General features: G+C 38.6%; 1 protein-coding gene across 4 annotated transcripts; it reads left to right on the forward strand.

The window, feature by feature from the left end:
• Positions 1 to 1,013: 1,013 nt before the first annotated feature.
• prr11 (proline rich 11) lies at positions 1,014 to 15,886 on the forward strand. Of its 4 annotated transcripts, none has more exons than XM_046862059.1 (11): positions 1,014 to 1,092; positions 1,195 to 1,410; positions 9,154 to 9,260; positions 10,587 to 10,737; positions 10,864 to 10,986; positions 11,578 to 11,772; positions 11,926 to 12,012; positions 12,091 to 12,203; positions 12,627 to 12,683; positions 14,823 to 14,921; positions 15,026 to 15,886. In XM_046862059.1, exons 1-10 carry the CDS (start codon positions 1,054 to 1,056, stop codon positions 14,890 to 14,892), a joined length of 1,158 nt encoding a protein of 385 aa, XP_046718015.1. In that variant the 5' UTR covers positions 1,014 to 1,053; the 3' UTR covers positions 14,893 to 14,921; positions 15,026 to 15,886. The 4 variants fall into 4 exon arrangements, with proteins under 4 accessions (XP_046718015.1, XP_046718016.1, XP_046718017.1 ...); XM_046862060.1 differs by having other exon boundaries at positions 1,198 to 1,410; XM_046862061.1 differs by having other exon boundaries at positions 1,041 to 1,092; positions 1,167 to 1,410.
• Positions 15,887 to 16,968: the final 1,082 nt, after the last annotated feature.

Raw genomic sequence — 16,968 nt, forward strand, 5'->3', positions numbered from 1 at the left:
CATTTATGGTTGTCAATAATAGCAGTTTTTTGGTGCTGAGTTTCTCCGAATTGATTCTGAATAATTCAGATTGCTTTCATTTATTTATTTCAAAATGTTTTGTGTTATGTTTTTTACTGTTAAACTGTTTTTTGTGTTAAAATAATTGTTGATAGTTTTCATACTTAAGATGTGAAAGGAACATTTTTAAGGGTTTAACACAACAGCTTTTATGATGCAGAAGCCACTTTACTTTTTGATTCTGAATATATTATTTCAGCGTGGATTAGCCATACCAAAAGGCGACAGTTTGGGTATTCTCACAGCGTAAGCGTATAAAGAGAGGATATAGACAAGAACTGAGTGTTCTGGGTCAACCTAATCTAGGACTAGTGATCAAGGATATCTTACAGCTTGTTTTGATATTTATTTCAGAAATCCTTGTGATATATTCAGTTTGTGCTGGTCTGACTTAAATAAAATAGTGTTAAAAAAATTACTTTGTGTTCAAGTCAGTTTTGTGTTTGTATAGACCATAACGCATAAAAGGGCATTAATGACGAATCTATATAATATACGAGTTTCACATTTTGTATTAAATTACTAAAATAAATAAAATTTTTAATGAATTTTTAATGAATTTAATGAATTTCTTCATTTTTTGTTATAATAATTTTTGTTATTTATTTTGTTATGACTTTTTACTAGACCTGACCAGACCTGATCTGATCTCTTTTATTTTTGTTCTGTTTTTTTTTTCTTTAAAAAACTAATTTTAAAAGGTCAAAGTTCAAGAGCAACACTAAAGCAAACCCTGATCTCCATTATTATCAGAGAACCACCAGGCACGCCTCCCTCCAATGCTCACACTCTCACTCAGCCTCTCCCTCCTACAAATCACCTACACCTGTCCTCCTACTACAAATCACCTACACCTGTCCTCCTACTACTAATCACCCACACCTGTCCTCCATTTACCTGTCCCCTATATAAGGTCTCTATTCCCCTTTACTCACTACCAGTTACGACCATAGATCACCCGGACTCCCTACCTCTCTTGTTCCCTGTGCGTCCATGCTCCTGGCTATGCTTCTAAGGGAGCACTCAGTTAAGGTTATAATTTGCTCCAGTCACCTCTGTTGTGTGTGTATGTTAAGACAATAAAAGACATTCTGTGCTACTCCCAGTTTCTGACGCCTGGTCTATCCATGACAGAAGATCGGACATTGCTGGATCCCCAACCAGCTCCAATCACAGATCCATTCAAGGTTGCCGCTCACCGGGAGGCGTTCGCACTGGCTCCAGCACGGCTGCACCATTTTCCTCAACTCGCTAGTAAGCGGGAATGCTCTGTCAGGGCCGAGCGCGATGTGGAGTGCCAATCGGGAAATCATCACAACATGCTCCCGTTTCACCAGCCACTTTGCTGAGGTATTTGGTGTTGCAACAGCCGACCACCACTACAGCCTCTACCGCTGCCAGTTTGTTACCGTAAATTTGACAGGATTTTTTTTTTTACAGTGTACACCACACTGTGTAATTGTGGAAAATCGGCATTCATATTCAAAATCATCTAAGGAGTGTTTTTATGGAATAATTTATAGAATAGTTTGAAACTTTATTTAAACATTAAATGCCTCCTAAAAATATAATTTTCTGTCTGTAGCCAAATTGTACACTTTTCTTGCTCAGGGAGTTATAGCTTTAAGGGTTTTTGTGGAGAATGCAGAGTATGCTGTGTTTAACTCTAAGATCCCCCCACACGCACGCACGCCCGCATGTGTATATATATATATACACACACACACACACACACACACACACACACACACACACACACACACACACACACATACATATATATATATATATATATATATATATATATATATATATATATATATATATATATATATATATATATATATATATATATATATGTATATATGTATGTGTGTGTGTATGTATATGTATGTGTGTGTGTGTATATATATATATATATATATATCAGTCATTTAAATGATGATTAAATATAATGAAAGTATACCAACTTTGCATGGTTTTAGGATCAGGGCATAATAAAAAAAAAAAAAAAAACAGGTATACTGTATCACACATGAATAGAACAGCATTCCTTTCCCAAAACTCCAGCAAATGTTCTCCTCAGTTTCCAGATGTATATAGACTGTTCTTAAAAGAAGAGAGGATGATACACAGTGGAAAACATGGCTACGAGTCTTTTCCTTTAAATGTTACATTTTCTCAATTTAAACTTTTGTTGCCATCCATTTTCTATTGTAAATCTTCTTCTTCTTCTTTCGGCTTTTCCCTTTAGGGGTCGCCACAGCAGATCATCCGTCTCCATACCCCTTTGTTCTCTACATCTACCTCTTTTACACCAACTACCTGCATGTCTTCCCTCACCACATCCATGAACCTCCTCCTTGGTCTTTCTCTTTTCCTCCTTCCTGGTGGCTCCATCCTCAGCATTCTCCTACCGATATACCCCATGTTCCTCCTCTGCACATGTCCGAACCATCTCAATCTCGCCTCCCTCACCTTGTCTCCAAAATGTCTCACACGCGCTGTCCTTCTAAAAAAGTAATTTCTAATCCTGTCCATTCTTGTCACTCCCAATAAAAATCTTAGCATCTTCGGCTCTGCTACCTCCAGCTCCGCCTCCTGTCTTTTACTCAATGACACTGTCTCTAATCCATACAACATCGCAGATTTTACCACAGTCGTATAAACTTTCCCTTTCACTCTTGCAGATACCCTACTATCACAAATCACTCCTTTCACTCTTCTCCACCCACTCCACCCAGCCTGCACTCTTTTCTTTACTTCTCTAACACACTCTCTATTACTTTGCACTGTTGACCCCAGGTACCTTAACTCTCCCACCTTCTCCACCTCTTCTCCCTGAAATTCACACACATGCACTTTGTCTTACTCCTGCTGAATTTCATTCCCCTTCTCTCCAGCACGTACTGTCATGGGCGTATTGTCATGGGGGGGACAATAAATATAATATTTCTCATGAGCAATTTTTGAAGGGGGACACAAATAATACAGTCAAATTGTACTAACAGTATAAAGACACAGTGTTCCCACAGTGAAAATCTTTGTTTCTATCATTATTATTGTAGCATGGAGACTGCATCAATTACAATGGTAATTCAAACTGCTTTACATAAATAAAGTAAAACTATCATAAAAAAATAATCACAACAATAAAAACAAGGAATTAAAAAAAAGGTTTAACATTTTATTTACAAATTAATTAAGACACTTAAGAACAGAACAGAATAGAAATTGATTATAAAAATACAGTGGGGTCAGTTCGGACGTAGCACAGTGCTCATTTAGTAAATACACAGATAAACAATATGCTAATTGTGACCGTAAGTGTTAAATTAACATTATACCAAGTCGTCCCAAATAAAACACTGCGTGGGAAACGGCTTTGGCGTGTTAGCTGCAGTGCACTATGCTACAAGCTATCGTAAACAAGCTAACGTTAACTAGATAAGTCATATTTTAATCGCTAATAGAGCAGATTCATGGAAAATTACATCGGTAATCAGCATTTTTGCTGCAACTAATTTATGAATGAGTCTGCATCAACTACATTAAAGAGAATTGCTTTATTTAAAGTGAATAAAATACCCTACTTAATGGAGTTGAACATTAATTGAGCTACAGACACACACCTGACTCGTGTGTGTAGAGTAGGTGAGATGACTGTTTCTAAATGCATTTTTGCGTTTTTTGTTTTTTCTACTTACACAATTATTTTAGGTATGCATACATATATTTTTCATATAATAAAGAATACATATAATAGAGAGTGGGATTTTTTTCCTACTGCACACTTCACTGCTGTCACACTGTCCTCATACATGTCCTGCCCCACCCTGATATACATATCTGACACACCTGACTTCCTCATACAATACCACAACTCCTCTCTTGCCACCATGTCATACGCTTTCTCTTAAGTCACAAACACACAATGCAACTCCTTCTTAACTTCTCTATACTTTATCAACGTTCTCATAACAAATAATGCGTCTGTGGTGCGCTTCCTCTGCAGTAAACCATACTGTTGCTCATAGATGGTCACCTCTTCTCTCAGCCTGGCTTCCACTACACTTTCCCATAACTTCCTGGTGTGACTGATCAACTCTATTCCCCTGTAGTTACTGCAGGTCTGCACATCTCCCTTATTCTTAAAGATCGGTACCAGCACACTCCTTCTCCATTCCTCAGGCATCCTCCCACCTTCCAGAATCTTGTTAAACAATCTGGTTTAAAACTCCACTGCCATCTCTCCTAAACAACTCATGCTTCTACCGGTATTTCATCTGGTCCAACCGACATTCCACTCTTCATCCTCTTAATCGGTGCTCTCACTTCCTCCTTACTAATCCTATCCACTTCCTGCTTCACCATCTCCACACCATCCAACATTCTCTCTTTCTCATTTTCCTCTTTCAGCAGCAGCTCAAAATACTCCCTTCATCTTCTTGACACACTCTCCTCACTAGTCAACTAATTTCCATCTCCATCCTTTATTGCTCTAACCTGCAGCACATTCTTCCCTGCCCTCTGCCTGGCCAATCGGGATAAATCCTTTTCTCCTTCCTTAGTGTCTAACTTCACATACAGCTCATCATATGCCTTTTTCTTGGCTTTCGCTACATCCCTCTTTACCTGCTGCGGCATCTCCTTGAACTCCTGCCTACTTTTCTCATCACTCTGTCGATCACAATGCTGTTTTGCCAACCTCTTTCTCCTTATGCTTTCCTGCACTTTCTCATTCCACCACCACGTCTCTTTGTCTTCCTTTCTATTTCCAGATGTCACACCAAGTACCTTTCTAGCTGCCTTCCTTATCACTCCTGCAGTAGTTGCCCAATCATCCATCATCTCTTCACCACCGACAGGCCCCTGTCTGACCTTTTCCCTGAATCTCACACTACAGTCCACTACTTCCTCCTTCAGTTTCCACCATCTTATTCTTCTTTCAGTCACTCTTTTTCTTCGCCTCCAAAACCATCCTACAGGCCACCATCTGATGCTGTCTAGCTACACTGCCCCCTGCCAACACCTTACAGTCTGCAATCTCCTTCAGGTTGCATCTCCTGCATAGAACAAAATCCACTTGTGTGCACCTTCCTTCACTCTTATACATCACCCTATGATCATCCTACTTCTTAAAATACATATTCACCGCTGCCATTTCCATCCTTTTAAGCAAAATCTACCACCATCTTCCCTTCCACATTCCTCTCCTGAAAGCCATACCTCTGTTTCCTTCATCTACATGCCCATTAAAGTGTTCCCCAATCACCAGTCGTACATTCCTAGGTACACCCTCTACCACTTCATTTAATTCACTCCAGAATTTTTCCTTCTCCTCCATCTCACAGCCGACTTGTGGAGCATAAGCACTGATGGCAATTTTCATCACCCCTTTAACTTCCAGCTTCACATTTATCACCCTATCAGAAACTCTCTTCACCTCCACTACACTCTTACTGTACTCCTACTTCAGAATCACCCCTACACCATTTCTCTTTCCATCCACACCATGATAGAACAGTTTAAACCCACCGCCAATGTTCCTGGACTAACTCCCTTTCCACTTGGGCTCCTAAACACACAACATGTCTACCTTTCTCCTGTTTATCATATCAGCTACCTCTTCCCCTTCACCAGTCATAGTACCCACATTTAAAGTCAAATCAAATCAAATCAAATTTTATTTGTCACATACATACAGGGTACGACATGCAGTGAAATGCTTTTTACGACGGTCCGGCATTAGGGAATAAATTGGGGTGAAAAAGGAGAATAAAAAAAAAATAAAGAAAAACAAAGAAAAAGAAGGCAGATAAATAAAATAAAAAAATATATAAAAAAAAGAATATATGAGGATATAAAGATATATATAAATATATGATATATATATATAAATGCTTATGGCAGTGTGCAGTTAAACAGTAAACAAGTTAAGCATGGTTTTTGATTGTCCATAAAGTGTCCGTGTGCGGTCTGGTGTGGTGTAAAGTGTCCATAAGTGTCCATGTGCAGTAAGGTGTGGTGTAAAGTGTCCTTGTGCGGAATGGTGTGGTATAAAAAAAAGAATATAAAAAATATGAAATGTAAAGTGCGCTGTGCTGTGCGAGTCCAGTGTCTAAAGTGTCGTAGCACGAAAAGTGAGATATGTGCAGGGAAAAAAAGGTCTGATGATGGAGAGAGTGGGCCAGTTTTTTAGATCCTGGGTGTTTTTCTGGTTTAAACTCCAAATGGCCTGCGGGAAGAAGCTTCTCCTCATTCTCTCTGTGTTCGCTTTCAGGGAGCGGAAGCGTTTCCCCGAACGCAACAAAGAGAAAAGTCCATTGTTGGGATGGCTGAGGTCCTTCACAATCTTCCTGGCTCTGGTCCGGCACCTCGTGCTGTAGATGTCCTGCAGGTTAGGCAGCTCGGTGTGGATGGTATGTTTAGCTGAACGCACCACCCTCTGGAGGGCTCGCCTGTCCTGCATGGTGCTGTTCCCGAACCAGGAAGTGATGCTACCCTTCAGAACGCTCTCAGTGGTGCAGGTGTAGAAAGTCTTTAGCACCTGACCCTAGTTTACCCTAACCCTAGTTTAAAGTCCCTTAAGCGTCTCAGATGGTACAGACACTGCCGGGCCTTCTTCACCAGGGTGTTGATGTGACAGGACCAAGACAGGTCCTGTGTGATGTGAACACCAAGGTACCGGAAACTGTCCATTCTCTTCACTGGGGTCCCGTTGATGTTTAGCGGTTGGTATGACCGCTCCTGCTTCATGCTGAAGTCCACGATCAACTCCTTAGTCTTGCTGACGTTCAGGGGAAGGTTGTTCACCTGGCACCATCTCTCCAGGTTTTTAACCTTCTGTAGGTAGGAGATCCGGCCCACCACAACAGTGTCGTCAGCAAACTTGATGATGGTGGTGGAGTTGGAAGTGGCCACACAGTCATATGTGTACAGTGAGTACAGCAGGGGGCTCAGAACACAACCCTGGGGAGCTCCAGTGCTGAGGGTGAGGGTGGATGAAGTGTGTTTTCCCACCCGTACGGCTTGTGGTCTGTCAGTCAGGAAGTTAGAGATCCATTGACACAGCGGCAGGCTGAGTCCCAGGACCTCCAACTTAGAGGTGAGTGTGGAGGGAATTATAGTGTTAAATGCTGAACTGTAGTCCACAAACAGCATCTTTGTGTAATTCCCATTTCTTTGGTCCCGGTGGCTGATTGTAGTGTGGAGATCCTTAGTCGAACGGTTCTGACGGTAAGCAAACTGTATCTTCTGGTAGTGATGCAGTGATAAAGTCCCTGACCAGTCTCTCAAAGCACTTCATCACTACTGAGGTCAGCGCTACAGGGTGGTAGTAGTTAAGGCAGGCGGGCTGGGGTTTGAAACATGAGGGGACAACAGATTGTTCCAGTGAGAGGTTGAATATCTCAGTGAACACCAGTGCTAGCTGGTCAGTGCAGGCTTTCAGAACCCGACCTGTGACGCCATCTGGTCCTGCTGCCTTCCTGGTATTCACTCTCTTGAATGCCCTCCTCACGTCATGCTCCGAGATGGTGAATGTGTTTACCTCTCCGGCTCTCTTGGCGTGCCCGCTGGTTGTGCCGCTAGCACCGCTAGCGTGGTTAGCTGCAGCCTTGAAACGAGCGTAAAAGGTGTTTAGCTCGTCTGCCAGAGCTCCACTCTCCTACACGTTTCCTTTTCCTGCCATCTCTGTAGATGTCTTCCTCCTCTCCTTCTCCTCCTTCGGCCAACAGTAGCCCAATTTTCACCGGTACCCTGTTGGCTAACAATACCTGTGGTGGTCATGATAACCCAGGCTTTTCGACCGATCTGGTATGAAATTCTTATTCGTGATCCGCATATTCGATTTGGTTTTTTATGCTGGATGCCCTTCCTAACGCAACCTTCCCCATTTATCTGAGCTTGAGACCGACACTAAGAGTGCACTGGCTTGTGCAACCCTAATGGCTGGGTTTATGTTCTATTGTAAATAAAATGTGTTTATCAGATTTCAAATCATTGCATTCTGTTTTTATTTACATTCTCTCAATTCTCTTTTTAGAATTAGGGTTGTATTACATTCATGCCAATAAAGTTGAATAATAAAAAAAAACTAAATTAAATAGAATTGAATTTGGGGTAGCAGCGTGGAAGTTACTGTTTTTTCCGCATCATTCATTAATGTATGCGAGAACAGGAAAGAACTTCTCTCTCTGCTATTCCATAATTTTAATCTAAACCTTTAATACGCAGCTTCATTCATTAATAAAGGGATTAAAATGTTAGATTGGCCAAATGTATACCACGGTCCGTTTTCTTTCTTACATAAAACTGCCTTCAGAGAGTTTCATAGTTACATACATATTCAAGATGTTTTACATGAAAACATTAGGAGCTACTGTTAGAGGTTTAACACTGATTTCCGACTACAGTATAGATTTATATAGATTTTTGTATTTCGCTCTGGACAAGGGCGTCTGCTAAATGACGCAAATGTAAATGTAAATTTAAGATTAAGTTGTTTTGTATTGGAAAATGATAGTGAATTTACTTTGTATTTGTTTAGCTATTAGTGACAATCAAACTAATTATTTAAGTGATTGTGGTTTACTTTGTCGCTGCAAAAACCAATAAAAGTCCCGGTAGTTTGTTGAAACTTCAGAAGGTGCAGACCGTTAAGTTCTCTCGCTCTGTCGCTCTCTCTCTCTCTCTGTGTGTGTGTGTGTGTGTGTGTGTGTGTGTGTGTGTGTGTGTGTGTGTGTGTGTGTGTGTGTGTGTGTGAGTGAGTGTGAGTGTGAGTGAGTGAGAGAAACTTTTCTGATTGGCTGAGAGGAATTCCGGAAGTATTTTTGAAAATCCACCGGTACACAGCTGCCTGAAATGGCTGTCTTCGGGGTATGCATACTGTATTGTTTATTTATGGTTTTTTAAAGGTATATGGAGTAATATATTGACCGTAATAGTAATATTTTACTTTAAAATTTCAGCAGCTTTTATGTCATGTAACTCGCTTTTGCAACGTTAAAACCTCAAAGCTCGTTGCAGTGTCGCTAAAAGTAACAACTGTATGTTAACTGTTTTTAGTGTTAATCTATTTCTATTTCTTAGCGACTAGGCAGACACTTTCAGAAGCGCAGAAGAAAGAATGGCAGCAGTCGACGTTTCGCCATGAAGGCCAAGCAGTCAGCTCCAGTATCGGACAGTCAAATAAACGTGTGAGTATAGATGCCTCCCTATGAGTAATAATGGTAAAGTCAATGTAATTGGACCTCTAGTGTAAAGTTGAACCTGACATACATAGGGTTTAATCTTAGTAAAATGTAGATCTTAATAATGCACAATCACTAAATGCTAGTCATGGTTATTATTGTCATGGTTAAATGATATAAATGGGTTTGCAGCCTCTCTTTCACTTCACAACTCCCATGTATTATGCCGACCAGAGTTATTTTTCTGGAGAGGTCTATTTCAGTGGTCATGGTTCTTTTGTCAGGGGTAAACCATTTCCGGGAAAAAATATTGGGTATCTCAGGAAGTCTGTCTTTTTAAATTTCCCTTCCTGTCCTTTGCTGGCGGTTGTGTCTATTAGAGGTCGACGGTTTGATTCGGGCCGATTTTGGACATTTCTTTATTAATCGGCATTGGTAGGTTGTGCGTTTACGTTCTGTCCATGAGTGAGGGAACAATTCTCTTATACCAGCAGGTGGCAGTAGTCAGTCCTGCTTTTACGCATAGAGCAACAATATTTCTTTTAGCTTGCATAACATAACTTATAGTTTTTATTTTATTATAATGTATGTAGCTCGCAACAAAACAATTACAACCTAACTAATGTAGTTGGATTGTAGTTGAACTAGCACTTATTGATTTGGGTAATTTCAATTGAGGTGATGTCATAAAGATTTTCGGTGATTGTACTGAATAGGTCCTGAACTGAGTTCACTAAGGGGAATCCACAGTGCAGCTTGAAAGGCTCGTTTAAAAGACATACTGTATACGTTATAAGGATATAGATGTTGTATGTATCTTATGGCTTCAACAAGCCAAGGGGTTATTTGGATCATGGTTCGAGAGTTTGTAAAATCTTGCACAATGACATGTTTAATTGTGCATTAAATGCATTTAGGGTGATATTTATTTACCTCGACTGTAGGTAAGGAAAGTCTGTGCTACATTTAGTTTTTCTGTAATGCACTATTTATAATTTGAAATGATGAACCTTGAATATATCTTTGTTTTGGGGTTGCAGGAAAGACACAATACCACTTCTTGTGCCTAATAATTTTCCAGCCACATCAGGTGTAACCAAACACATACAATTTACTGGTGGAAAAACATTTTAGAACAGTTCCTTAATAAAGAAAAAAAAGAAAAAGAAGGAAAAAAAAGGTGATCATGGTTAAGTCCAGTTGCACTGACTACTTCACATTTAAAATGGCACAGATCTTTCACAGATAGCTGTATATGCTTTTATATGCAAATATTGGATGTACATACTGATATACTCCTTTGTCATTTATATTTATTTCTGTTTTTATTAGTAAAAGGAATCCAGTTGACAGAACACAGTTGGAGATCGTTGTAGAGGCCTGTAATAGTAACATTGATAGATTATCCTTCTCTCAGAAAAGTGAAAGGTTTTTGAATGCAGTCAGAAAATTTCTGCAGCAATGTCAACATATAACCAGCCAGGTAAGTGTCAGTAATGGTCACAGTGTAAACAAATGCCCTTAGGTTCATAGCGATTTGATAATTTCGTAAATCCAAATTATCTTTTTATTATATCCTTATCTTATTTAGTTTGTTTGTTTTTTAAAGATCTGGATTGGATTTTGTGGTGCTTTAAGTTTCTGGAGGGTTTTTGACCAGAGAATGGAAATTCTTCATCAGAAGGTGGAGGAGCTTCAAAAGGAATTACACCTACTGCGTAATAATTCTCTGGTTAGTAGAACTTGTGGATAGGTTTATATAAAAAAAAAAATTCCATGTTAGGACAACATGTAAATGAAAAATATAGTTTAAAAGCATGCAATTCTTAACAATAATCATGGGGTTATGTAATATATTGTATAATAATTTGTACACCCAGTTCTGTACATATCATTGTGTACACACTCTATTCATATCAGAACAGTTACAGTTCTTATTTGAAACCCAGCAAAAGTATAAGTCTTTCCTTTAGAGAAATTGCAATGGTGTCAGCCATTGCCAATGGTGTTGTTGAAGAGAAACAGCTGATAATAAGGACCTATGTCTACAAATTTTGGAACAATTTTACAATAATGTTTTTCAACACCAGATTCTTATCAGATAGGATCATCTACAGTGCACAATATCATAAAAATATTTCAAGAATATGGAAAAATATATGCGCACAAGGGACAAGATGTCCATGATCTTTGGGCCCTCTGGCAGCACTGCATTAAAACCAGACATGATTCTCGAATGGAAATCACATCACTACATGGATTCAGAAACCGGAAATTTTAAATAATTTGTATTTTTGCATTGTTGTGTGTGGTGTTTTTTTAGTTACATCCTGAGCCAAGATGTTCTGGCTGCAATTGTACAACTTCCATGCAACACCATCAACACAGCCCTGTTGCTCAACCTACTGCTCTTCTTCCCTCCCCACCACCACCTCCTCCACCTCTTCCACCACCTAGTCAAGTGCCTCAGAGACTGCCTTTGGTACCTAAATGTAGGACCAGTCACTCAGCTTTGCAGGTACTATCCCATAAAATATTAAAAGTAATAGTTAATTGTTTGTTTTGTTTATGTAATTACTAATTATTGCCCAGCAGCAGTTTACAGAGACCTTGAAAATGGACCCTAAATCCAGTGTGGGTTTTACTGATTTTGCTCACAATGTCTTTTTAGGCGAAGGCTGATCAACGAGTTGCAATAACTCTTAAGGACCTGCAGGCTGTACAGCTGAGAAAAGTAACTGCAACTAATAAAATTTTGGTAAGGAAGCATGGCTTATTTTGTCACCAAACTTGATGTTTGTTAAAACAATATCATAAAAGTACAGGTTTTTTGCAGAAATCTCCGTATGGAAAAAGGGCCCCTCTGGTGACTCTCGTAGACCTTCAGAAGGTCAGTTTAAGACGTGTTCGCTGCAGCCTCCCATCACCAAAGAGGCTTAGCCCTGGCAGGTGAGTCCAATTTGACAATAATTTCATGGCTAAGAAGTCATGAATATTTTTTCACGTTAGTTCGAGTCCAGAATTTCAGTCATTTTCAGTGTTGCTGAGAGAAAGAGATGCACAGAAGAGAGAGAGAAAAAAAACTGAATACATTGGCAAGAATTGTAATACATTTTAGTACAGTTTTTATTTTTGCTGCTTTTTGATCGTAATTTTGTCAGGTTCAGAAACTAACATGGGCAAGGACACATCTGCTGGCATTAAATAGATGAAGTATGTAATGCTAAAAATATGCTAGTAAAAAGCCAATTTTATGCTAATGGACTTGCACCTAGGTTCAAATGTTATTTGAAAATGATCAACTATGATTTTATGTTGAAATCTTTCAAAAATATCGTACTTTTTTCTTTTTTTCTTTGTTTCTGTCTATAGGTCACCAAGAAAAAGTCCCATAAAACTACATGTAAACCCTCAAAAACTTAAAATAAGGTGGTAATTAATTTGCATTTGAGATTAACTGTTTGTTTGTTTTTTATTACAGAGTTTCTAACATTTTCAAACCTAAACATCCTCTTTGGTAATCACTCCTCCTTTGAGGAGTTACCCTTATGTCATAAAAATGGGTGAATTGATTTATTATTCAATTATTATTGCACAAATATACAGGTGTGCATGTGTTTCAAATAATGTAAGTTTGGTATCCCATTTAATGTAATACCAGTTGTTTTAACATGATTTTTAATGTTTATTTTTCTCAACAAAAAAAGGAAATATCAAACTTTTTTAATTGTTTTTACAGATTATTGGTCAGGGGAAAAAAAGAAAAGATTAAGCAATTTACTATAGGATAGCTAAGATAATGCAGAATCCCAAACAATATACAGTCCCTGACAAAAGTCTTGTCGCTTGTGTACAAATTGACCTGAAGTGCCGCTGAAATATATTTCTAATCAAGATTTTTTTTTTTTTTACAAGAAATGGCTCATTTTAATCCCAACAGTTTTTGTAATAATGTTTCAGTGCAAAATTAAACTGTCAAAAAGTATTCTAATATTCACAGCTTGGTAAAGCCCATTGAGTCCATTTTTGCAAAGACGTACAGTAAGTGTTGTCGCCTTGTGATATGAGCTTCACCTGTGACTAATAATGAATTAATTAGGTCTCAGGTGTGTATAAAAAGAACCCCAGTACACTAGACCTTCACATCAACTGCAACTACACCTCTGCAAACATGCCTAAGATTCACCCTGAGAATAAAGTTGTGATTATCTAGAGACTGAAGACCAGATCCACTGCTGATGAGGCAGACACCTTCAATGTGTCTCAGTGTCAAGTACAGTGGATAAAAAAAGATTTGAAGAGACTGGAGATGTTTTTGACAAGCCCAGGTCAGGCAGACCCCGCAAGACAACTGCTCGAGAGGACCGTTTGTTGACTCAAAAATCCAAGGCCCGCCCATTTTCCACTGCAGCAGAGCTCCACGAAACCTGATCACCTGAAGTCCCTGTGTCAACCAGAACAGTTTGTCGGATTCTGTCTCAAAATGGCCTCCATGGTGGAATCGATGCTCAGAAGCCAGCACTAAACAAAAGACAATTGAAAAACCCTGTGGCATTTGCCAAGGCCCACAGCCTGCTGAAAGGATGGACGCTGGAAAAGTGGCAGAAGGTGGATTTTTCAGATGAATCTTCTGTTGAATTACAAAACAGTTGCCACAAATATTGCGGGAGACCTACTAAAGCCCGCATAGATCCGAGATTCACCCAGAAAACAGTGAAGTTTGGTGGCGGAAAAATCATGGTCTGGGGTTACATCCAGTATGGGGGTGTGCGAAAGATCTGCAGGGTGGAAGGCAACATCAATAGTCTAAAATACCAAGAAATCTTAGCTATCTCTTATTCCCAACCATAAAAGAGGCCAAATTCTGCAGCAGGATGGTGCTCCATCGCATACTTCCATCTTCACATCAAAGTTCCTCAAGGCAAGGATGATCAAGATGCTTCAGGATTGGCCAGCCCAGTCACCAGACATGAACATAATTGAGCATATGTGGGTTAGGATGAAAGAGGAAGCATGGAAGACAAAACCTAAGAATATTGATGAAATCTGGGAGGCATGCAAAACCTCTTTCTTTGCTTTTCCTGATGACTTCATCAATAAATTGAATGAATCCTTGCCAAACCACATAGAGTCCTTCAAGCTCATGGAAGTCATACAAGATATTAAATTTCGATCTCACAGCACCACTACTTAATTTGCTGACATATTTTTGTATTTGCAGTACATTTGTTTAATTTCTGTATAGGCGACAAAACTTTTGTCTTGCCATAATTTGACCTTTCCGTCTTGATTAAGAGTTCACTTTTTTCAGTGAAACTAATTTATTTCAGTGCATTAAACATCGTTTGGGAGGGTTTTAGCTTTTCATATGAGCTATTTCTAAAACCAATTGATTAATTAAAAGTCCGGTTAATAGCAGGTGTTTCTACAAAATAGATAAGCGACAAGACTTTTGCCAGGGACTGTAATGTTTGCAGTTGTTGATCCAAAATGTAATCTGCATTTGACTAAGTTTAATTAACACACATTACTTCATCTAAAAATTGCATATAATGTTTTATTTTTCAGTACTCCAACTAATAAACCACTGTGTAATAAAGAAAATGTTGAGAGAAGTGTTCGCACATTAGTGCAATAATGAATGAAGTTCTGTAAAACAATTGACAGGTAAGTCTTTTTACACTACAACAGATATGCACATAATAAAAGCTAATTAAATACAAATAATTATTTTATCAAGGGCTGTTTTATTTTTATCATCACTTGTACAGGTTGCCTTTCCTGTGGGATCATAACCACTGACTGCCATCAGCTGAAACAGGAACATCAAAAAATCTGATTTTTTTTTTTTTTGGTTTGTTTGTTTATTACTGTTTATTGTCTCAGTTTTCTAAGACATTTTTGTAACAGGTGGGACAATACACTATATACTAATTCACAATAGGGATTTATGTCTGAGATCAAAAGCTGGAAATAAAATAATAGATCAGATTTTAATTAATGATATTAATTTCTAAATGTGTTAAACAATATGCACCAGCATGGTATTTTTAGTCGTGCATTTTTCACATCACTTTTTAGGTGAGTAAAAGTTCTCTAACAGATTAGAACAATTAATATTTGGTCACATATCACTTGCTTGCAATTGCTATCAGGCTGGCAACCCAATGGCATCACCAAACGTATATTCCAGGCTTTAAATTTAGCTTCTATCAGCTTCTATGTAGCTATTTGTTTTGATGAGTTTGTCACGTTAGCCTTCTTTAGGGTACGGTCTGGTATGTGACTTTATTAGCATAAAATCTTCCACTTGATTAAGTCCCTCTGTTTGGCAGTGTGATTAGTTTATTTTCTTTCTACATGATGAAGCTCCTCCCACTTTGATTAGATGCATTTCTGTTACTAGGTAGATTTTTTTTTTTGACGTTGGAATTATTTTTGCTGCAATTATAATTAGATACAGAAGCAGCCTTGCAAGCCCAAGCCATGACCATACCTTTAACATGCTTGACCATTGAGCTTGTTTTTGGAAAAAAAAAGTGTATCAATGTTGTTTTATTTACATATGGACCTAAATATGATTTCTTTTAATTAAGTATGTGTTATTCTTAAAGTAAAGGCATTTTTAACAACTCTGGTCTATTTTTATCATTTCAACTGGATGTGGGAAACTAATCAAAGTGATGATAGATAACTTTAGAGCTCATGCTTCAAGTATTATATGCAATTATATTTGTTAACCTACGTTTTGTGGTGCATGTTTGTGGCACACTTTCAACAAACTCATACCTGACAAATCTTTTTTGTCCATGTGCATTACTTTTGTCAAAAATCTTGTTCTGTGGACAGAAGACATTCCATAATGAGTGGGTGCATCACTTCCCAATGATGCAATGATTGTTAAATCACTTCCCTACTCACCCTGACATGCTCATTACTCTGTATCAGACCACATGGCCTTTTTAAAGTCATGCCACATTCCAATCTTTATGCTTCCCAGCTATTTTTTTTTGTTTCTCAGTTTATAAGTGGTAGTACAGGGATTAACGCTTTGGGTTACTGATTGGAAGGTTGGAGGTTCAGGCCCCAGTATAACCAGGCTGCCACTGCCATTGAGTAAGGCCCTTGACTCTCTTTGCTCAATGGCTGCTTTTTTAAGGCTGACTGCTCTCAGATCCCTGCTTCCCAATTTCACTGTGCTGTAGAGAACATGTAAAAAGCCATTTTTTCTCTTTTTCTTGTGTACAGTCCCAGCCGTGTAAATTCTTGTTGCATTGTGCATTTTCTTATTTTACGCAGCTCATTTCTCACTATATATATCTCCTAATCACATATTACATACAAACGTATTATTGTTTTAATAACACGTAGGGCGATTCTTAAATCCAGTGATTTCAGCTTTTTTTTTTAATTTTTTTTTTTTTTTTTTTTTTTACATGCAGTAAGTTGGTTTAAAGGGGGCAGATGTAGAGGACAGGGGGTATGAAGAGTGATATTCCGCTGTGGCGACCCCTAATGGGAGCAGCCGGAGGAAGAAGAATATTTTTTTATCGCCCCTTCTGGGACAAAAACAAGACCACGTAAAAGATTTCCGACATGGTAGTTTTTAGAACTCATACACTGCATCAGTTTTGAGAGAAGAGGTGACCATCTGTGAGCAACAGTATGGTTTCATGCCGAGGAAGAGCACCACAGATGCCTTATTTGCTTTGAG

This window comes from Silurus meridionalis, chromosome 11 (assembly GCF_014805685.1).
Source record: "Silurus meridionalis isolate SWU-2019-XX chromosome 11, ASM1480568v1, whole genome shotgun sequence".
NCBI classification, from domain to species: domain Eukaryota; kingdom Metazoa; phylum Chordata; class Actinopteri; order Siluriformes; family Siluridae; genus Silurus; species Silurus meridionalis.

Coding starts and splice junctions, on each gene's coding strand:
- prr11 (XM_046862059.1), top strand. CDS start 1,054: ATGCTCCTGGCTATGCTTCTAAGGGAGCACTCAGTTAAG. Junction 1,093..1,194: donor TAAGGGAGCACTCAGTTAAG/GTTATAATTTGC, acceptor TATCCATGACAG/AAGATCGGACATTGCTGGAT. Junction 10,987..11,577: donor TACTGCGTAATAATTCTCTG/GTTAGTAGAACT, acceptor GTGTTTTTTTAG/TTACATCCTGAGCCAAGATG.